Source organism: Podarcis gaigeae (genome assembly GCF_964106915.1).
Source record: "Podarcis gaigeae genome assembly, chromosome: 8".
Taxonomy (NCBI): Eukaryota; Metazoa; Chordata; class Lepidosauria; order Squamata; family Lacertidae; genus Podarcis; species Podarcis gaigeae.
This window is the reverse complement of record NC_139684.1, coordinates 81,952,767-81,974,769: the sequence shown is the minus strand read 5'-3', so window position 1 is coordinate 81,974,769 and position 22,003 is coordinate 81,952,767. Positions and strand designations below refer to the sequence as shown.

The 22,003-nt window shown below is 47.9% G+C and overlaps 1 protein-coding gene and 1 long non-coding RNA gene across 3 annotated transcripts in view; both read left to right on the top strand.

The window, feature by feature from the left end:
• Window positions 1-22,003, top strand: part of LOC310851866 — a 151,084-nt gene that overhangs the window by 11,762 nt on the left and 117,319 nt on the right. The gene's annotated exons all lie outside the window — the stretch shown is intronic.
• On the top strand, window positions 4,416-18,582 carry B9D2 (B9 domain containing 2). Of its 2 annotated transcripts, none has more exons than XM_083754427.1 (4): window positions 4,416-4,444; window positions 6,784-6,892; window positions 8,296-8,421; window positions 17,783-18,582. In XM_083754427.1, the coding sequence occupies exons 2-4, from the start codon at window positions 6,805-6,807 to the stop codon at window positions 18,094-18,096; spliced, it is 528 nt and encodes a 175-aa protein (XP_083610553.1). In that variant the 5' UTR covers window positions 4,416-4,444; window positions 6,784-6,804; the 3' UTR covers window positions 18,097-18,582. The 2 variants fall into 2 exon arrangements, with proteins under 2 accessions (XP_083610553.1, XP_083610552.1); XM_083754426.1 differs by having other exon boundaries at window positions 4,425-4,514.

Genomic DNA, 22,003 nt, shown 5'->3' with positions numbered 1-22,003 from the left:
CCTTCTTGAACTTTAAAATGTCTATATAAGGGTGGGCATACCTTTATTTTGGGTCCTCCTCCTTTCCTGCGTGTGAGGGGAGCACCCTGTTGCAACAGATCAATAAAGATCAGGCTTACGAGCTGCTTTGCTTCTCAATATTCTCTGGTTGGCCTCTGTTCTTTTCTCCAACCAATGGAGAACCTACAAAGGACTCTATAAAGGCTCTTGTCTCCCCCATAAGGGAATAAGGGCAGATTTTTGTTTTATTACAGATTTTGTTTTATTACAGTGGGCTTCATGTCTGTGTGGGGATTTGAGCCCTGGTCTCCCAGGTTTCAGCTGGATATTACCTCCCACTGACAGCCCCACAATGTGCATTATGCCAGGAGTGGGATTTTAGGAACCACTGCAAGACGACAGATAACAATCCCCTGGTCAAGGGTCGAGAGTCTGCTGGCCTGTTTTACAATCTCATTGCCCGTGAGGTGAGACATCCTGCCCCTTGCCTGCCATTTCTCACACCCCCTGGACAAACACAGATTGGGAAGCTGGCCAAATTCCCCTTCCAATTCAATCAACTCCCATCCCAAGCATTGGCATCGCTTCTGATTGGGAACGGCAGCCTTGCAATCAGCAGTTTAATCTGAGGACAGGTTCAGGTTTATATCGCAGACAGTTTGACCTTTCCTAAGCCTTCTGCAAACATCATTATAGTCTCTCCTAGTGGGATGTTCTGATTAATTAATTTTAGGTGTTGTACCTTGTGATGAAAAGGCGAACACAAGAGAAATGGCAAGTTATCTCTCCAGTTCAGAGAGTCTTTTTCACACGCTCCAATGACATTTCTGTTTTTTGCTCTTTTAACAGGTACCGTATCCGTTTGAACAAACTTATCAATATGTGTTCTTGCTGTCCCTGTTACTGCAGTATATATCCCAAAACATTCCTATATAACAGAGTGATCCCCCCCTTTCAGTTCCAGCAATATATATTGAGGAAAGTGGGATCTGTGGCAGCAAAGTATTGCAGTATGAAGTTCTTCTGTTCAGAAAAAAATAAAACAAAACCCAAATGATCAAGGGGATGGAGCAACATCCCTATGATGATAGGTTATAGCATTGGGGGGTGTTTTATGTTAGTGAAAAATCAAGTAAGAGGTGACATTATACAAATGTGTAAAAATTAAGTATGGCACGTAGAAAGTAGCTAGAGAAAAGCTTATAGCTCTCTCTCTTGGATGGCTTCAAAAAAAGATTGGAAAATTTCATGGAGGGAAAAATCAGTGCCTATGCTTTTGAATTATGGTGCTGGAGGAGACTCTAGAGAGTCCCACGGACTGCAAGAAGATCAAACCTCTCCATTCTGAAGGAAATCAGCCCTGAGTGCTCACTGGAAGGACAGATCCTGAAGCTGAGGCTCCAATACTTTGGCCACCTCATGAGAAGAGAAGACTCCCTGGAAAAGACCCTGGTGTTGGGAAAGATGGAGGGCACAAGGAGAAGGGGACGACAGAGGACAAGATGGTTGGACAGTGTTCTTGAAGCTACCAGCATGAGTTTGACCAAACTGCGGGAGTGCCTGGCGTGCTCTGGTCCGAAGAGTTGGGGGTCACGAAGAGTCGGACACGACTAAACGACTAAACAACCACAACAATTCTTATGTTCTTATGTCAGGATTGCAGCCAGACATACCCTTTCCCAGAAAACTCCATTCCATCCACCCCCAAAAGGAAAAAATACATTTCAAGTATTTCCCATGTAGCAGATCTTTAGGTTCTATAGCTGCTCAGTATGCAAAGTCCTCTTGGGGAAGTTTCCCCCTGCTTAAAGGTAAAGGTAAAGGGACTCCTGACCGTTAGGTCCAGTCGTGGCTGACTCTGGGGTCACGGCGCTCATCTCACTTTATTGGCCAAGGGAACCGGCTTACAGCTTCCGGGTCATGTGGCCAGCATGACTAAGCCGCTTGTGGCGAACCAGAGCAGTGCACGGAAACACCGTTTACCTTCCCGTCGGAGTGGTGCCTATTTATCTACTTGCACTTTCGCGGGGATTTGAACCGCCAACCTGATCTGCAAGTCCTAGGCTCTGTGGTTTAACCCACAGCACCACCCGCATCCCTTTCCCCCTGCTTAGAGTCCTTGAAATATACTCAGAGTCGCAAAGTGATTTCATGCTCTTTATTCAGCTCATAGTGGTGAGGAGGAATGAATGAAAGTCCCCTCAAAGTATCTGCTTTATATACATTATTTACACAATGGGCTGCACATGATTGGCTAATTCCGGGATTCTACTGTAGGCCAATCAGGTTGTGGATTCACTTCTATCTGGAGCATGATTGGGTGGTTCCTGCTAACCAATCATACTGCTGCATTGTTCTAGGACCAATCAGACTGCTGCATTCTGAATCCTATTGTTCTAGGACCAATCAGACTGCTGCCTTTTGGAGCCTATTGTTCTAGGACCAATCAGACTGCTGCAGTTTGGATCCTATTCAACTCAGTACATAACAGTCCTCCTAAACATATTTTGTACTCTGCAAAACTTGGGATCCATGAGAATCTGGAAGCAAAGGGTTTTTTTTTTAAATAAGAGATCATTTCCTCCTTCCTTGTTTGCCTTTTGCAAGGTTTCAGGGATTTTTTCCTGGTCCTCGGTCCTCCCCCCCCATCTTGGGGTCAAAATCCTGTGGGTGGGAATGCATTAGAAAATTTCCCACAGGCAAGGATGGAAACTGTTGACTCAATATGCGAATGATCACCTAATGATTTACTGCAAAATCTGTATTTTTGGATAACAGGAGCCGCAGTCCACAAATAGGCATGATAGCAGTGAGAAGCTAGCTTTGTATATGGGATACACTGAAAAATATACTGTCTAAAAAGATATAAGACCATTGTTTATGTATGCAATCATGGCAGCCAGAATAAGAGTGGCAAGAAACTGGAAAAATGAAATCCTACCATCCCACAGTTGCAGACTCTTATGATAGAATACCGGCAACTAGCAAAACTGATGGGAAGAATCAGAGGAGTGTCAAACCAGAAAGTATACAGAGAATGGAAAATATTCAAAGAAAATATAAAACTGCATTGTACAAGCAACAAGATACCTGCAGAACTAGACTGATACTTGAAAGCAATATGTGTATTAGATATTAAAGCAGGTTATATATATATATAAATCTGTGCAAGAAAATATAGACAATATAAGCAGTATAATGAGAATTATTGGAAGTGTCCCATTTTTCTGCACTGCCTGCACTCTGCGTTGCGGAAATATATTTTAACCTGTTATTTAATTGTAATATACTGTATTTCCCCCCTTTTTTTCTCCCCCCCTTTACAGTACTTGTATTGCTTTTGCTTTGTATGATTTGTTATTTATGTATATATGCCTATGTGTGAAATTACCGAAATAAAGATTATTATTTTTTAAAAAGAAAAGAAAAATGTACTGTCTCTAGCTATCTAAAATGTAATTTGAAGTGGAGGTTATTCCCTTTGGAAGTAGGTTGCTCATGCTGTCTGGACTTCTCTCTGAGCAGCCCACGCAACGTGCAAAGAAATGTGCTTAATTTCACATCATGGCAACAGCATCCGTACCTTTTCATCTATTGAAACTAAACCTTTTGATTTTCATGCGGCAGAGCTCCTCTGCCTTTAGTACCTGCAAAAGAAGCTGAAGGAATTTGGTTTGATTTTTAATAATTTGAAAAATTAATAAAAATAAATAAAAAAAAGATAGAAAGAAGCTTAAGTCTAAGAGGTACACACTGATATTTAACATGAAAAGCTGCGTTAGTTCAGCTTCTGCCTACATCTAAACAAACAAGGAACAGTATCTGCCAAAGAGGGGAAGGTAGTAAACCAAGCTGATATTCCATTTTTCATAAGGCAACTAGGGCTCATTTGTCTCCAAATGACTGAGTGGCTGAACTGGCATTTGAACCCAGCTCTCGCCAAGTACCAATTCAGTTGCCTAGGCAACAGGGAAAAGAACGACCTTCCCAAGATGGCCGCACTGCGACGGCTATTTGAGACCCACACAAGATGGCGGCACAAGGGAGGAGCGGAAACCCAACCCTTTTTCTAGAGAAGTTTCCCTATGACACACTCAACATGGCTCTTTGAATCACAGCTGTTTCCTTGCCCTCAGTTATCCAGTAAAGCAACTGTTTAAGATAATCTTCAAAAAAACCACAGTGGCACAAACAAAAACATCAGCTTAAAAAAATCGGAAACCGCCCTTGTCCATAAAACTGATTATAGGCAGAAATTGCGACCATGTGCGACTCTTCACGTTTTCCTATCTCTATGTCCAAGATGGCGGGTTTTTGCTGTTGTTGTTGCCTCGCTCAAGATGGCGGCGCCACCGCTCTTCTTCACCTTTCCCGCAGCTAGCCAATCAGAGCCCCACCCTGGGCGTGGCTTCCCCGTTGCTGCGGCAACCGCGGCCCAGAAACGGTGAGGGCAGGACGGTAGCGAGGCGCCGGCGGGGGCGGGGGGAGTTCTGAGAAATTCGCGCGGCTGACAGGTAATGGAACGCGTGGCGTCCAGTATGCGTGCGCCGGGGGAAGGGGAGACACGGAGGACTCGCGTGTCTTTTGCACGTGTGAACGGGTGACGTATCAGCCACCTCTCTTTCTCCTTCTTGATTCAAACAGAACACGGGAAAGCTGAGGGCGGGTGGCGTATGTGCAATCTTGGACCGCAAGGGTCGATGCTAAAAATCGAACTTCCAGCTTTGCAAGTGACTTGGGAATTGTTTGGAGACAAAGGATTTAAATAATAGTAATAATGTTGTTGGTTGTTGTTCAGTCATAGAATCATAGAATAGAATCATAAAAATCATAGAGTTGGAAGAGACCACAAGGGCCATCGAGTCCAACTCCCTGCCAAGCAGGAAACACCATCAGAGCCGTTTAGTTGTGTCCGACCCTTCGTGACCCCATGGACCAGAGCACTCCAGGCACTCCTGTTTTCCACTGCCTCCCGCAGTTTGGTCAAACTCATGTTGGTAGCTTCGAGAACAATGTCCCACCATCTCGTCCTCTGCCATCCCCTTCTCCTTGTGCTTCCCCAGCCACTCTGGGCAGCTTCCAACAGAACACTAAAATACAATAACCTATTAAAGACCCTGATGTTGGGAAAGATGGAGGGCACAAGGAGAAGGGGACGACAGAGGACGAGATGGTTGGACAGTCTTCTCGAAGCTACAAGCATGAGTCTGACCAAACTGCGGGAGGCAGTGGAAGACAGGAGTGCCTGGCGTGCTCTGGTCCATGGGGTCACGAAGAGTCGGACACGACTAAACGACTAAACAACAACATTAAACATTAAAAGCTTCCCTAAACAGGGCTGCCTTCAGATGCCTTCTAAAAGTTTGGTAGTTATTTTTTCTTTGACATCTGGTGGGAGGGCGTTCCACAGGGCGGGTGCCACCACCAAGAAGGCCCTCTGCCTGGTTCCCTGTCACCTCACTTCTCGCAATGAGGGAACCGCCAGAAGGCCCTCGGCAGAACGATGGAGGAGAATTTGCTCCTTCAGATATACTGGCCCGAGGCCGTTTAGGGCTTTAAAGGTCAGCACCAACACTTTGAATTGTGCTCGGAAACGTACTGGGTGCAAATGTAGGTCTTTCAAGACTGGTGTTATGTGGTCTTGGTGGCCGCTCCCAGTCACCAGTTTAGCTGCCGCATTCTGGATTAGTTGTAGTTTCCGGGTCACCTTCAAAGGTAGCCCCACGTAGAGTGCATTGCAGTAGTCCAAGCGGGAGATAACCAGAGCATGCACCACTCTGGCAAGACAGTCCGTGGGCAGGTAGGGTCTCAGCCTGCATACCAGATGGAGCTGGTAGACAGCTGCCCTGGACACAGAATTGACCTGCGCCTCCATGGCCAGCTGCGAGTCCAGAATGACTCCCAGGCTGCGCACCTGGTCCTTCAGGGGCACAGTTACCCCACTCAGGACCAGGGAGTCCTCTACACCCGCCTGCCTCCTGTCCCCCAAAAACAGTACTTCTGTCTTGTCAGGATTCAACCTCAACAGTGTGATGCGGCAGCTAAAAAAGCCAATGCAATTCTGGGCTGCATCAATAGGAGTATAGCATCTAGATCAAGGGAAGTAATAGTGCCACTGTATTCTGCTCTGGTCAGACCTCACCTGGAGTACTGTGTCCAGTTCTGGGCACCACAGTTCAAGAAGGACACTGACAAACTGGAACGTGTCCAGAGGAGGGCAACCAAAATGGTCAAAGGCCTGGAAACGATGCCTTATGAGGAGCGGCTAAGGGAGCTGGGCATGTTTAGCCTGGAGAAGAGGAGGTTAAGGGGTGATATGATAGCCATGTTCAAATATATAAAAGGATGTCACATAGAGGAGGGAGAAAGGTTGTTTTCTGCTGCTCCAGAGAAGCAATGGATCCAGAGGAGCAATGGATCCAAACTACAAGAAAGAAGAGTCCACCTAAACATTAGGAAGAACTTCCTGACAGTAAGAGCTGTTCGACAGTGGAATTTGCTGCCAAGGAGTGTGGTGGAGTCTCCTTCTTTGGAGGTCTTTAAGCAGAGGCTTGACAACCATATGTCAGGAGTGCTCTGATGGTGTTTCCTGCTTGGCAGGGGGTTGGACTCGATGGCCCTTGTGGTCTCTTCCAACTCTAGGATTCTATGATTCTATGATTCAATCTGTTAGCCACCATCCATCCTCCAACCACCAAGGTAACTTTAAAACACATGTGAAATCTCAAAATGGGTCTTGAATACGATGATGGCCCTTGACTGGGTGTCTCCCTTCTCTTTAAGGTCCTTTCCCACTGCAGATCCATGGCTGAAGTGCACGTGATTGGTCAGATCGTGGGAGCCAGCGGATTCCCTAGCAGCAGCCTTTTTTGCAAATGGGGGATTCACACAGGTTGGTGGAGCATTATGGTCTGGAGATCACGGGAAAGGAGAAGGCAGAGATAATTCAGCTTGTGATTTATGGGTTACTGTATTTTTCGCTCTATAGGATGCACTTTTCCCCCTCCAAAAATTAACAGAGCAGCTCTCTCTCTCGCTGTTCTAGCTTGGGGTTAGCTGCGCAAAGCCTCCGCAGGGCAGCGGGGTGCCTTCACCCTGCTGTCCTGCGGAGGCTACGAAGGCTGTACGAAGGTGGGGGGAAGGCTGCAACGCCAGTCCCACAAGTTCGTGGGGCAGCGGGAAGGCGCGCGACGCCTTCACGCTGCTCCCTGACCTGGTTCTGAGGCTGGCGGTGGGGGAAAACAGCGCTTCCCCCCACCGCCAGCCCCAAAGAGCAGGTCGAAAGGAACCCAAAGCCTCCGGAGGCTTCAGGTGAATGCACCTTGAACCCACAGAACGCACCTTGTTTTAGAGGGGAAGAACAAGACCCCCCCCCCCCCGTTCTCCCCCTCCTATGGTCCGGTGTGTCCTATAGAGCGAAAAATATGGTAATTCTGTTCGGTTAAAGTCAGCGGGCAGGTGTTGCTTAGCGACCAATCAGAGGAGCAGGATCTTTGCCAAGGTAGCACCAGCTCATTGGCTGCGTAGTTCCGAGGGAGTTTTCCTCTGTATGTTTAGTTGAGTGTTTTCCTGCTGTGTAGAAGGCCTGAGCTAAGAAAGACAGAAAGCCTCTCGGTTGAATTTCTTCTCCGAATATGCGGATTTAGATAGCATGTCAGAAAAGATAAAAAAAACACCAAAATGGGTATTTATTTCAAAATGGGAAGTTTTAAAAATATATTTGAATAATAATAATAATAGTAGTTTAAAGTCATACACAGTGTTCAAATAATTTCAGTAGCAGTGTTAAAAATGTGGAAAAGCCAATGAATGGATCAAGGGATATTGAAACTGAACAAAACCCGTTATGCAATGGCAGCGAACAATTAATACAGAATCTGTAATAAGGAATAGATGGGAAGTCTGGTAGATAGAAAAAGACCACTTTTATGTTTTGAAGGTTACTAATTGATGTACTAATTCTTTTTTTCTTTTCTTTGGCGGCGATGGAGATTTATTTTCTTTTTCTGTAGGGTGTGTTAATGTGAACGGTAACAATAAAATTTAATAAAAGAAAAAGAATTTCTCCTCAGATTTATACGCTGTTTTTGTTCACTTTGCTTCGTCAAGTGTTATCAAACTTCTCTTCTCTCTAAACTCCATCTGCGTTATTTAAGTGACGCTACTAAAGGGGGAGGTGAAAGGAAGTCAGTTCCCCATGCGCATTCCACCCCAACCTGCATTTTTAGACTTGATACGAGAGGCAGAGCTTTGTCTATTCATAACCGAGACATCTGGGTTTTCGCCTCCTTCTAGGTGGTGCCTGGAAGTTACTGTCAGGATTCCGGGAAGGGCAGACCCAAGTCGACCACCCGCAGTTGGATGATGTGGCTTATTGGTCCCACCCCATTGACGTCCACTTTGCCACCAAAGGCTTGCAGGGTAAGAGATATCAGTTGCCTTTCCCTTCCTCCTCCGCAGTTCTTGGCTATTGCCGCATTAAAAACATGAGATCCTTTTAAATAATATTTGTGTGTGTGTTGCAAGACACAGCTGCAGCTGGACAGGGAAACGCCTAACACATTGCAGGCAAATCACAGAGTGACCGCCTGCTAATGTTTTGAGCTGGCTGTGGTTACTCATCCACAGAGGGCCATTTTCTTTGGTAGCATCCTGGTTATTCAGTGGAAGCTAGCTAGGCCATCAGGGCATATGCCGCCCCCCCCCCTCAGTCTAGGCCTCACATAAAAGATAAAGGGACCCCTAACCATTCGGTCCAGTCATGACCGACTCTGGAGTTGCGGCGCTCATCTCGCTTTACTGGCCGAGGGAGCCGGCGTACAGCTTCCGGGTCATGTGGCCAGCATGACTAAGCCGCTTCTGGCGAACCAGAGCAGCACACGGAAATGCTGTTTACCTTCCCGCCGGAGTGGTACCTATTTATCTACTTGCGCTTTGACGTGCTTTCGAACTGCTAGGTTGGCAGGAGCAGGGACCGAGCAACGGGAGCTCACTCCGTCGTGGGGATTCGAACCGCTGGCCTTCTGATCGGCAAGTCCTAGGCCCTGTGGTTCAACTCACAGCGCCACCCGCATCCATCTAATAAAGCAGAATGGTTGCTGAGTGCTGCATCGTAGATGTAATTGCATCAATAACATATTGCAGAATAGATGCACAAAAATAAATAAATCGGTCTGTAGAGGTCCCAGATTTGTGCTGTGACCTTGGTGGCGTGAGCAAGCAGAGCAGAACATTCGCCTTGTTGGCTATGTTAGCAGCAGCAAAGTGACCTCCCTGGGGCCCAAGCGTATATGTTTGGAGATCCTGGGCAGCCCAGACAACAAGTCCTCCCTCTCAGCATCATTGATGTGGTCCAAAGGAAAGCAGAACAAGACATTTGGCACCAGCTTGGCTGCAGGAGTTGCCGGAAGGAGGAATGCAAGGCGCCATCCAACCGCCTTAGGGACTCCACTCTGCATTTGTGTAGGGTTTACGCCTTAGGCTTTTCTTCTCCCAAAGATATTCTGCAAGGCAGCAGAGGTTTGGGATCAGTTTTCCTTCTCTTAGATCTTCTCCCTTCCCAGGTCGTGAGCAATGTCATTCTAAACTGAAAGCTTTTGGATAATAAGGGCAAAATCTTCTAAAACCGAACAGTCGCTTTTGGGAGATCGAAAAGTGAGTATGAGCAATGAGCACTCTTCCTGAGTGGCAATTTAACCAATTTAAAAGGCAACCCACTGAACAACGATGCTCTTAAATAGCTAAGCCGCAGCTTATAACTGGAGCTACAGTTCTGCAGTGTGGCTGCCGGCCAACCTTCGCCGGGAATTTAGTTGGCTACGTTGCCCCGAATCTTGGCTCTATCAGTGTGAATGATGCTTCATGACACATACATTGCTGGCCAAGAATCGGCCCCACTTACGGAGGCTCTTGAACCCACCCACTCGCCCCCAACCAGCCTGATCTCCCGTCTTCCCCATTGGGACTTTGGCCCAAGTCCAAGCAAAAATTGGCATTGAGGCAATGTCTATTAGGGCAAATGGGACCCTCTGCCCTCATCCAGCCTTCTCCTGAGATAAATCCAGTCTAGGGATCTCAGAAAGCAACAAATAGGGGGATTTAGGAGCAGGTTGGCTTCCCCCTCCTTAGTTTTGCTGTTGTACAACTCAGCAGGGAGGAGGAGGATAGAAGCAAATAGTCGGCTTTCGTTGCCTCTGGCGCCACCTGCTGTTCGCCTCCCTGCCTTCCAGTGGTGCCCAGCCAGCTGCATTGTAGAGCTGTGGCCTTCGGAAGCCCCCTCTCTTCAGGGGATTCTGGCTTGAAAAGAGGGGCTGGGGATTTATGGTGGAGAATTCTCTGCACCCCAGCTGGACTGTATCCCTGCAAGAACTCAGTGGCTCAGGGTGGAGGACGAAGAGGGCTGTGTATGGCAGCTAGCCTAGTGCACAAAGGCGTCATTTGCACCTGGCGCTCCTCCCACTGTTGCCTCTGGCTCCACCCACCATTGGCCCCTTGGAAGTTGCTGAGAAGAGAGTGCGGGCCCTTGGCTTGAAATGGTTCCTTGTCCCCAGCAATTGCTCAGTGGTTGAGGAGAGGTACTCTGCGTAGACTCAGAGGCCCCCATTCTCTCCAGCCATGAAATGCAGAGGGGTGTTTAAGCAAATTGCGCAATCCGGCTCGAATCAGGCACTGTGTCTCGCCTCTCGTTATGAACCTGCCTGACAGGAGCGAGACAGCAGTAAACTGCACTGAGCAACTTGGAGGTAAAGGTAAAGGTAAAGGGACCCCTGACCATTAGGTCCAGTTGTGGCTGACTCTGGTGTGGCGGCGCTCATCTCGATTTATTGGCTGACGGAGCCGGCGTACAGCTTCCGGGTCATGTGGCCAGCATAACTAAGCTGCTTCTGGCGAACCAGAGCAGCGCACGGAAATGCCGTTTACCTTCCCACCGGAGTGGTACCTATTTATCAACTTGCACTTTGACGTGCTTTCGAACTGCTAGGTGGGCAGAAGCAGGGACCGAGCAACAGGAGCTCACCCCGTTGCGGGGATTCGAACCACCGACCTTCTGATCGGCAAGTCCTAGGCTCTGTGGTTTAACCCACAGCGCCACCCGCATCCCTTTAACTTGGAGGTAACTATTAGCAAAAACAGGGTATGCGCAGAAACACAGCCTTGGTGAGCACAGCAACTCAATCTCTGGCAGGTCTTGCTCCCATGAAGCAGTTGCTGAGACTGAAGGTTCCCACGACTGTCAAAGTCCCCCTCCTCTCCAGGGTTTCCCCCAAGTAATCGGAGACTGCGCCTGCGTTAATCAAACTTCCCCTCTGCTCTCTTCATGCCTCTCCTGGTTCTGGGAGACAAAGGGGCAGGGGAACTTGTTGCAGCAGGAGAGACAGACACCCGTGACTCTTCACCAGCCAGACTCCTCTCTGCCTCTTGGCCTCCCTCCTCTGCTTCTGCTTCTGCTTCTGGACTGCTCTCTGCCACGGACTCTCCCAGCTCACTAAACCTTGTTACCCCTTCAGCTTCTGACACCTCCTCCTCCTCCCTCTAACCATGCTTGCTCTCCAACCACCAATCCCTGAGCTCCGAGCCTTTTTCCCTTGGTGATTCCCCTGCTGGTTCCTCTGCATCCAACTAGCCCATGACATTTCCCCTTGGAACTTGGAATCTTCAGCCCAGTCTTCTGTTTTCAACAGAAATGGGTGAACATATCAGACGACACAGCGATTCTTTAAACAGCTCTTGTTTATTCACAGGCCAGGACAGAACTGAACTGAAGAGTTCAGCCAGCCTGCTTATATAGAGCTCCAGTACAACGTAACTGTAACAATTTTCTAAAACTATCCAATCACTGAACGTCACTTTCGATCCCTTATTTGCATAACTATCTACAGTATCCCCCTGCTGGCCCAGGGTGAGAACTTCAGTACATAACACTTCAGCCCAGTCTTCTGTTTTCAACAGAAGCCCCCTAGATTTGGTGGGTTTGGGGTACCAGTGGGAGACTTGAAGGGAGGCCTTGATGCTTGCTCTTGACTTCTGGAATTCCCAGCCACGGAGGGTGCCAGGGTGTGTGTGTGTGTGACGGCAATACTTATGAGCTCGGTGTATTTTAAGGTTACCAGATTTTTTTCAATAAATCCGGGGACACTTTTCAAGTTCAATGGATTTTGTATGGGGACTGATTTGTAAATCCGGGGACTGTCCCCGGGAAACGGGGACGTCTGGTAACCTTAGTTTATTTTATATTTCACCCCTTGTTTCCCTCCCCACCCCCTCCAAGAATAAGGTAGGTAAAGGGACCCCTGACCATTAGGTCCAGTCGTGACCGACTCTGGGGTTGCGGCACTCATCTCGCTTTATTGGCCGAGGGAGCCGGGTCATGTGGCCAGCATGACTAAGCCGCTTCTGGCGAACCAGAGCAGCGCACGGAAACGCCGTTTACCTTCCCCCCGGAGCGGTACCTATTTATCTACTTGCACTTTGACGTGCTTTCGAACTGCTAGGTTGGCAGGAGCAGGGACAGAGCAATGGGAGCTCACCCTGTTGCGGGGATTCGAACTGCCGACCTTCTGATCGGCAAGTCCTAGGCTCTGTGGTTTAACCCACAGCGCCACCCGCGTACGTTCGATATAATTGGCTACCTTAAAGGAAATTAATCCATGGCTACGGTAAACTGCGCCGTCAGACAAAAGAGCTCAGAAGCCAGCCATCGAAGGGAAGCCGTTCGGAATGGTAGGGGATTAATTGTCGGAGCGGCTAGCTTTTTTTTGTGTGCGTGCCGCAAAGCCGGTTTGATTTGCGTGGGCTTCTCTTTGCTGCCTTTTCTAAGCTGCGCTTCAGCTGAGCTGAGCTGGACCGGAAAGGTGGGGGCAAGGAAAGACCAGGCGGGGGGGACGGAGGAATGGATTGATGCGGAAAAGCTGCCGAAAGTCTCCCGCCGCTTCCTTTTCTTCCCGGCTGACGAGACTCCACATAATTAATAAATCATGCCTCCCCAGTTCTCTTTATTGCTGGGAACACAGTGCTCAGGCGAAGAGATAAAACACACTACACACATATATATATATATATAACCCCACCGCCACCCCCGGCCAGCCAGACCTTGGCTAATGTTGAAATACGAACTCTGAATTGACAGGAGGAGATGGTGGCGGGAGCAGGAGAGAGAGAGAGAGAAAAGTAGGATGGAGCCAAACGAGTGCTTGGAGGAGCCAGACTCTGACTTAATAATAATAACCTTAATATTTAGCATTGGTTGAGTGCTTTCTGCAAGCTCATGTCACTTCACAGACGCCGCCAAGCAGCTCTTTATGGTAAATCAGCATTGTCATCCACACACTGATTTATTAAGAACCTGCCAGATCAGGCCAGCATCCTGTTCTCCACAGTGCCTAGTCAGATACACCAGTTTCCCAATCTTCGGTGCTCCACCGGAGCAAACATCAGTTTTGGTTCCCCACGGATGGCTGTTTGCTCTGATTGAGCTTTAAAGAGTGGATTTTCACAGGGGAAGCTCTGAAGCAAAAGGGGAAAAAGGTGTTCAGAGCTTTAAGTCACGGACCGTGCCTGGAAAGAGTGGAGGAAAAGTGTGGGTGAATAAGCCCTGAGTTTGGAGAAGTCGTCTTGGACCTCTTCACCATCTCTCTTGTTTAAACTACCGTGAATGATTTAGTATCAATGGCCACCTCACTGCCATCCCCAACTTTAGTTGGAAAGCACAAGTCCTGCAGGACTCCTCATTCTGTATCCTTCCATCATGAGAACTTCCTTCCAGTAGCACCTTAAAGACCAACTAAGTTAGTTCTTGGTATGAGCTTTCGTGTGCATGCACACTTCTTCAGATACATGCACACGAAAGCTCATACCAAGAACTGACTTAGTTGGTCTTTAAGGTGCTACTGGAAGGAATTTTTTTTGTTTTGACTATGGCAGACCAACACGGCTACCTATCTGTAACTGGAATCATGAGAACTGTCCATTTTTCCCCTGCTCTTCTTCCTGTTTCTTTAACAGTTCCTCATCCACAAGAGGAGTGTCAAAATCTTTTTTTTCTATGTCCAGGTATTCAGTGTTGTGGTTTGCAAGCTCCTTGGGAAAGAGGTCTGTCCTTTTAGATCAAGCTATTCTATTCTGCGGCGAAGTGCCACACTCACTGGTTATGGCTTTGTCACTCTGGTCTTGTCCTTTGGGGCCCCAATGTTCCAGACTTCCTTTTCTCCATTTATATATCTGTCAACTGAGAAGTCTTCATGCCTCTGTCCTAACGGGACCCTGGTCCTCAAATGTTGATGCCACACACACACACACACAAACATACAAACAAACAAACAAACACTCAAGCACACATATCTTTAAAGATTCTGCTTTTGCTGTGGGAGGAATAGTGTGGTATTCCCTCCACAATCTGTGTGCATGGATGCTATTATATTAAGAAAGAAATACTCTGGTTATTAGACAGGATGCGGGTGGCGCTGTGGTCTAAACCACAGAGCCTAGGGCTTGCCGATCAGAAGGTCAGCGGTTCGAATCCCCGCAACAGGGTGAGCTCCCGTTGTTCGGTCCCTGCTCCTGCCCACCTAGCAGTTCGAAAGCTGGATGGTTACGTGGGAGCCGGTTGAAGTTAAATCCTTCGAAGACAGAGGTCCTCTGGCTGGGACGGAACGATATGGGATTGAGGGGGCAACTCCCATCTCTTGCGGGGGTGCAATTAGTGCCAGCACCGTCCGTTAAGAGTTTGGGTGTAATATTCGATACCTCCCTCTCTATGGAGGCGCAGATTACAGCTATAACAAAGGCGGCATTTTTTCATCTCCACCAAGCTAAGCAGCTGGCTCCTTATCTCTCTCGCCCTGACCTAGCCACTGTGATCCACGCGACGGTCACCTCCAGACTGGATTATTGTAACTCGCTCTATGTGGGGCTGCCCTTGAGACTGACCCAGAAAATCCAGTGGGTGCAGAATGCAGAATCCAGCGGGTTGCTCGGTCCCTGCTCCTGCCAACCTAGCAGTTTGAAAGCACGTCAAAGTGCAAGTAGATAAATAGATACTGCTCTGGTGGGAAGGTAAACGGCATTTCCGTGCGCTGCTCTGGTTCGCCAGAAGCAGCTTAGTCATGCTGGCCACATGACCCGGAAGCTGTCTGTGGACAAACGCCTGCTCGCGCGGCGTATAGAGCGAGATGAGCGCGCAACCCCAGAGTCGGTCACGACTGGACCTAATGGTCAGGGGTCCCTTTACCCTGATTATTAACTACAGTCGTACCTCTTGTTATGTTTGCTTTAGGTTATGTCTTTTCAGGTTGCGTCCCGCGGCAACCCGGAAGTACTGGAAAGGGTTACTTCCAGGCTTCGCCGCTCGTGCATGTGCAGACGAGCAAAATGACAGCACACACATGCGCAGAAGCGGCGAATCGCGACCTGCGCACGCTCAGACGCAGGTTGCGTTCCTTTCAGGTTGTGAACAAGGCTCCGGAACGGATCCCGTTCACAACCAGAGGTACCACTGTATTCTTTGCGTTAAATAACAACAGCCTGCCTGCATTCCCTTAATTCAGACAGACCGTTCTGTAACGTCCTTGCAAAAATGGTTCAGTTGAAACTTGAGAAATGCTATTCCTCTACGTTGTAATTTTTTATAAGGAGATAAGATGCCAATTTAACTCCGTGGTGCTTCCGTAATGCTCAGGCGAATTTTAGGTTTCAGTTTTAATGGTAGACTCCAACCCTAAGATTACAGAAAATATAGCACAGAACACATCTCTGGAAGCGGAGCTCTTTTTGCTTCTAAGGAGTGCTAGCTATGGCTGATGCTGCAACCTTGTTCCCGAACCCAGTGTAACAGAGTGGCTAGGATCGTGATCCAGGAAGCTTCTGATTCAAATCTCGACTTCACTGGGAACTTGCTAGGCAAACTGAGAAAAGCCATTGTCTTCTCTGCCCGCACCAGAGGGGGCAGGAATGTTATACCTGTGTAATCCCTTCCTAGCTGTTGTTAGGGTCACCAGGAGGCAGGAAAAATATACAAAGGCACTGATTTCTCTTCCAAGCCATTTTCATCTCACGCAGCGCTGTTTCTGCGCCACTGCAGTTCAGCTTCCAACAAAAATTGCACCACTGGTCCTTCTGTCTGCTGTAGCAGAATCTCATATAACTGATTACATTGTTCTGCACCATTTCAGTGCACGGGCATTTATTTATTTCATCTTTTTTAGCTTTTATATATCCTACTTTTCCTCCAAGGAGCTCAAGGTGGCATGCCTCGTTCTCCGCCTCCCCGTGTTATCCTGGCAACAACAGCCCTGCTAGGTAGATTGGGCTGAGAATGAATGACTGGCCCAAGCTCACCCTGTGAGCTTCATGGCCAAGTGGGGATTTGAACCCCGGCGTCTCAGGTCTTAGTGCAGCACTCTAACCACTACACCACACTGCCTCTACATGGTACGAGTAAGTGAACATCAATAGTGTCTGCTTCCATCTAAATCCTCCCAACATTGCTACCGAGATGAAATGGTGGGATGCTTTGGAAACTTAAATTGCTATCCTTCCTTCCTTTTTCCTTTTTCCAAAACAACTTTTATTTATAATTTTTCACAATCACATAAACCAAACACAATACAGTCATACCTTGGTTTTTGAACAGCTTAGTTCTCAAACGTTTTGGCTCCTGAATGCCACAAACCCGGAAGTGAGTGTTCCGGTGTGCGAACTATTTTTGGAAGCTGAATGTTGGGCCATCTGATTGGCTGCAGGGGCTTCCGGCAGCCAATCAGAAGCCGCGCTTTGGTTTCCGAACGTTTTGGAATTCAAGCGGACTTCTGGAATGGATTCTGTTCGACTTCTAAGGCACAACTGTATTGAATTAAGCATAAGACTTCCCTTCCGACCTTCCATTGTTCCTTCTGATTCCCCCTTACTGCTGCATATTCTAATTACCATATTTTTCTGTGTACAAGACGAGGTTTTTTTATTTAATAGAAATGCTAAAAATTTGGGGTTGTCTTATACACAGATAGTGCAGAGGTGGGACCGGCGATTGGTGGCTTTGCTGATGCGTGCAATTGGCAGCGGGGGTCAGGCAATTGGCAGTTGGCAACCCCCCCCCCAAGAAAGCTCAACAAGTGTGGGCACTCCCCCCCCCATTTCCTCAATTAGAAGTCCCCAAAAATCGGGGGTCGTCTTATACACAGGGGCGTGTTATACACAGAAAAATACGGTACTCCATATTTCCCCTTTCTCATTTTATCTCAAGGCAATTTTTACTGCTGAATTTACTCCCATCCTGTTAACGCCCTAACCTGTTTGCAGTGATTCTTTGAGTATTCTACAAACATTTTCCAGTCTTCCTTAAATACCCTTTCCTATGGATCTCCTATTCTGCTGGTTAACCCGGCGATTTTGCACCTTTCACTGTTTTCGTCTGCCACTCCTCCTTCGTTGGTCCTGCTCCCTTCCCTCCCTTTCTGGTACATACCGTAATTTTTGCTCTATAAGACACACTTTTTCCCTCCTAAAAAGTAAGGGGAAATGTGTGTGCGTCTTATGGAGTGAATGCAGGCTGCGCGGCTATCCCAGAAGCCAGAACAGCAAGAGGGATCACTGCTTTCGCTGCGCAGCGATCCCTCTTGCTGTTCTGGCTTCTGAGATTCAGAATTTTTTTCCCCTTGTTTTCCTCCTCCAAAAACTAGGTGCGTCTTGTGGTCTGGTGCGTCTTATAGAGCGACAAATACGGTATACCATTCGGGCTGCCATGGCTGTGTAGAGAAACGACCCTTCCTTTCTCTTTTTCCCCTGCCAGGCTGGCCCAAGCTACACGTCCAGGTGTGGCACCAGGACTCCTTTGGGCGCACGGAGCTGTACGGGTACGGCTTCTGCCACGTGCCTTCCACCCCCGGCTCCCACCAGCTGGACTGCGTCACCTGGCGCCCCCTGGGCTCCTGGCAGGAGCAGCTCTCCCAGGTCTTTGTGGGAGGGGGGCCCCAGCTGCTCAACACCGACCTGATCTACACAGGGGCCGACCGCTACCGCCTGCAGACCTGCGCCATGGGCACCGTCCACCTCCAACTGGCCGTCATCCTCCGGAACTTTGACCGCTACGGCGTCGAGTGCTGAGGTCCTTCCCATCCTGGCCATGGCCGCACCCTTGCCGCCGTTACGGCTCCTTCCCATTCGTCCCAAAGACCGGGACCCTCGCCGCTTGGGGAGGGAAGACTTCTGCAGTCGGGAGCAGAAGAGCAGCTCCATTCCGCCGGCAGCCAAAGTGCGGAACCTATGAGCCAAACCTCCCAAGTTTGGCATCTCCAGTTCGGGGAGAGGAAAGAGGACGAGCGATTGGCGCTTAGCCCGGATGGTTCAGGATTCAGATCTTGTGGATCCTCGTCTAAGCGGAGCACTTCGAAAGCAAGATGCGCTGTGACCCCTTTTTTTCGGGGGTGCTATGAAATGTCTTTCCCCATATGATTTTTTTTGTTTGGAGGAGTTTGCCCATATCGCAGACAGGACCTCTGTTCCCAGTCCTCCTGAATCGCTGGCAGTGTACAACTTTATTTCTATAAAGGCTATTCTTTTTCCCGTTTGCATTAAATGGTTTTCTTTTTTTCCTCCACGAGGTTTTGCGTAGTGCTTGTGGGAACGAGAACTTGGCACCCTGGTGGCTGGGTGGCTATCGCAACTGCACAAACCCACCATCGTAGTAGGCTTAGTCTGGGCACAAAGCAGAGTGAGGCGGTACAATGGGCTGTAGGTGCTTTTTTTGCCAATTTTTAAAAAAATCGATTTTCCATAATTTAAAAAAAATTGTCACCACATTTAATACAAATGTAAAAGCTGACTTTGCACCCCAAGGTGTCCTTCTTTTTCCCTCCGTCCATTGCTGCTCCAAGTCTGTTAGCTTTCTCAACTTTCACTTCAATATTCAATTTTTTAAAAATGATATTACAATATTTCATCCTTTCTCCCTGCACATTGACTGTACAAGCACCAATTTCTGCTAAGACTTTTATAAATTGCTGTAGCCTATCCACAAAATAAGTAAATCCTCTTTTATCTATCTATAATAATCACTAATTGATAATGTTAAATCATTTCCTTCCAATACCTCTCAGGTAAAGCTCTGCCTGAGAAAAATTGAAGCAATTGATGATTCAAACTGGGATAGCTGACCCCACATCTGAAAAGACGTTCAGCAAAGAGCCCTATCACCACACCCCGGTGGGCTAAATCTGGACCTGGGAGCCGCCATTTTGATTTCCCACAATGCCTAGTTCTCCCAGAGAGCAATCGAGCTGCCGTGCTGCCCTGGCTTTGGTTGCTGCACTTGGTCCATCTGACAGGTATTTGCAAAGCTTTGGATGTAAAAATAGCAGTCCTTTGTTCTGGCTCCAGTGCCATTCCTGCCTCAGCTGGAGAGCTGGCTGTAAGAGGCGGCAGGAATGCCTGGTCAGAAGGAAGTTTCGGATTAAAGCCACCTGCAAATAGTTTTGGGGGAGAAGGGGGGGTTCACCTTCCTTGTGGCCGGCAGAGGAATGCGTTGAATCTTTCCAAAAATGCACCAGACCCCTCTCCGCTTCGCATGTGTATCATCTTGCAGCAACCAGCAATTCCATAGTCCCTTTCCTTAAAATTACCGTATTTTTTGCTCTATAAGACTCACTTTTTCCCTCCTAAAAAGTAGGGGTTGCGGTGCTCATCTCACTTTATTGGCTGAGGGACCCGGCGTACAGCTTCCGGGTCATGTGGCCAGCATGACTAAGCCACTTCTGGCGAAGCAGAGCAGCACACGGAAACGCCATTTACCTTCCCACTGGAGCGGTACCTATTTATCTACTTGCACCTTGATGTGCTTTCAAACTGCTAGGTGGGCAGGAGCAGGGACTGAGCAACGGGAGCTCACCCCGTCGCAGGGATTCAAACCGCCAACCTTCTGATCAGCAAGTCCTAGGCTCTGTGGTTTAGACCACAGCGCCACCCGCGTCCCTCTGTGTGTTTAGTCAGAAGTAAATTCTGCGCTAAATTGACTGGGACTTCCATTCCAGAGTTTAAAAGCAATGGGACGTAAAGTGATGCTTTTAATTTCTTTAGGGGCTTCCGAACTTTCTTCGCATAACCTGGCCGCGGATTTTCTAGTAAGGTCGGTTAAGAGAGAGAAATAGGATGCTTTGGCCATCCAGGGAATTTCCATCCGAGTGGGGATTTGAACCCAGGGCTCTCTGGTTCAGCTCCAGCCCTCTGCAGGCTCTCTCTCCCTCTCTCTGAAAGCGAACTGCCACAGGCCACAGACACACCCCAAAACGAAGCTCCATATTTGCAGCCGTCTGACACTGACACAGCATCTATTTATGGTACAGGAAGAGTCTATTTTTAAGCTTCTCTTCCTCGCAGGATCAAAGAAGCTTTGACTCCAGCTCCTCATCCCATCTCGTCCCACATACATGGTCAAATCAGCTGCCCTGCAAGTTCCCATCTCCAGGACAAAGACTGTGATGTTTAAGGGGAAAGATCCCTTTCTTCTTCATCATTCCACCCCCTTTAATTTTTTTAATTTTAATGCTTTCTTTAATTTTTAAAAATCTGCTGGTACGGCTGTGTAGGCAGCATCTTTTTAAAGCACATTCAAAGACCATTCCTCCCCCTGCAAAATAAAAATAAAAATCATGGGAACTGTAGTTTACCTTCTCACAGAGTTGCAATTCCAAGCACCCTGAGCAAACTATAATTCCCTGGATTATTTGGGGGGGAGGAATATGCTTTGAATGTGCTTTAAAGGTATGGTGTATATGCTGCTACCCATTTGCTGTTTCCCATTTGAAAGGAAAAGAGTTAAATTTTATCAGCAACAAAGGCAGAGGAGGAGGGGCCTAAGCTGCCCAAGAAGAAATGAAGGTAGTCTTCTATCCTGATCAAATAAGCTCTCATAGCAGATCACAAAACATTAAACATACAACGAAGAACTTGCGATTCTCTATCACTAGCCATCATTGCTGGGTTGTCAACCGACTAGGGGGGTGGAAAAGCTTAGCGGCAGACCAGCAGCAATCTGTAGAAATCGACAGCCGAATCTTTTCACTGGTGTGGAGATAAAATAGTAATACAGTACCTGCTATGGTCTGCAAATCAAGGCATCCTGAAAAGTCCAAGTGTTTTAGGGTGGCAAGGAGAAAGGAGACAGCTGATGATGCTATTAAGAATAAAAACCTGGTCCTAGTTCTTTTGAAAGATGTATACACACCCTCAACTTGACTCATCTCCAAGAATGAAGAATCAAACCTGGCTATCGTCGGCCATAATTTTTGCATCTCCCTGCCATTTCGCTCCCCGCCTCCTCAAAGTTTTCTCTTTTCTGTACCTGCCAGCTAAGATTTCATTTCACGCACCTGAGGAAGTGGGCTTGAGTCCACAAAACCTCGAGCCACAGTACATTGTATGATAGCCTTTAAGATAGCCCAAGACTCTTTGTGTCTAACTTGGGGTACCTCAGTGGAAAGTCCTCAGCACCCCCCCCCCGTCTCAACGCTGCTCCAACAGCAGTATTCAGAAGAAACCTGACTGTCAGACTTCCACTTCCCTTCTTCAAAGTTTGGTGCAGTCAACGCTTTTCGTTTCCACATGACTCTTGCGGAGGGAGGCTGCGGTCTCTTGTAAATTGAGGATTTATGTTTTACAGCTGCAAAGACAGAGATAAGGCTGTCTCCATTGAACAGCCCCAGCTTATCAGGCTAAGGAAATTCCCAAGCTATTTTGGGACTTGCCAGTGTTACATCTCCAGAGATAAGAGGACGAGATCGGTTTCTATCTTCTGTCCTTGTGACCTTGTGAGTGGTTCATGGTGTCTGGCAGCCTCAGTTTCCCTCAGCTGTAAAATGGGGATAAGACTATGAAGCCTTGAATGGCGTTTCTAGGCAGCTTTCTCCCATAAAAACCAGCAAACTCACCAAGATAATCAATAGAGACTGGGTGGCTACCAGAAATGGCCTCCTCTGTCGTCTTTTGGATTTATCCGTATTTAATCTCTGCCTGTAGG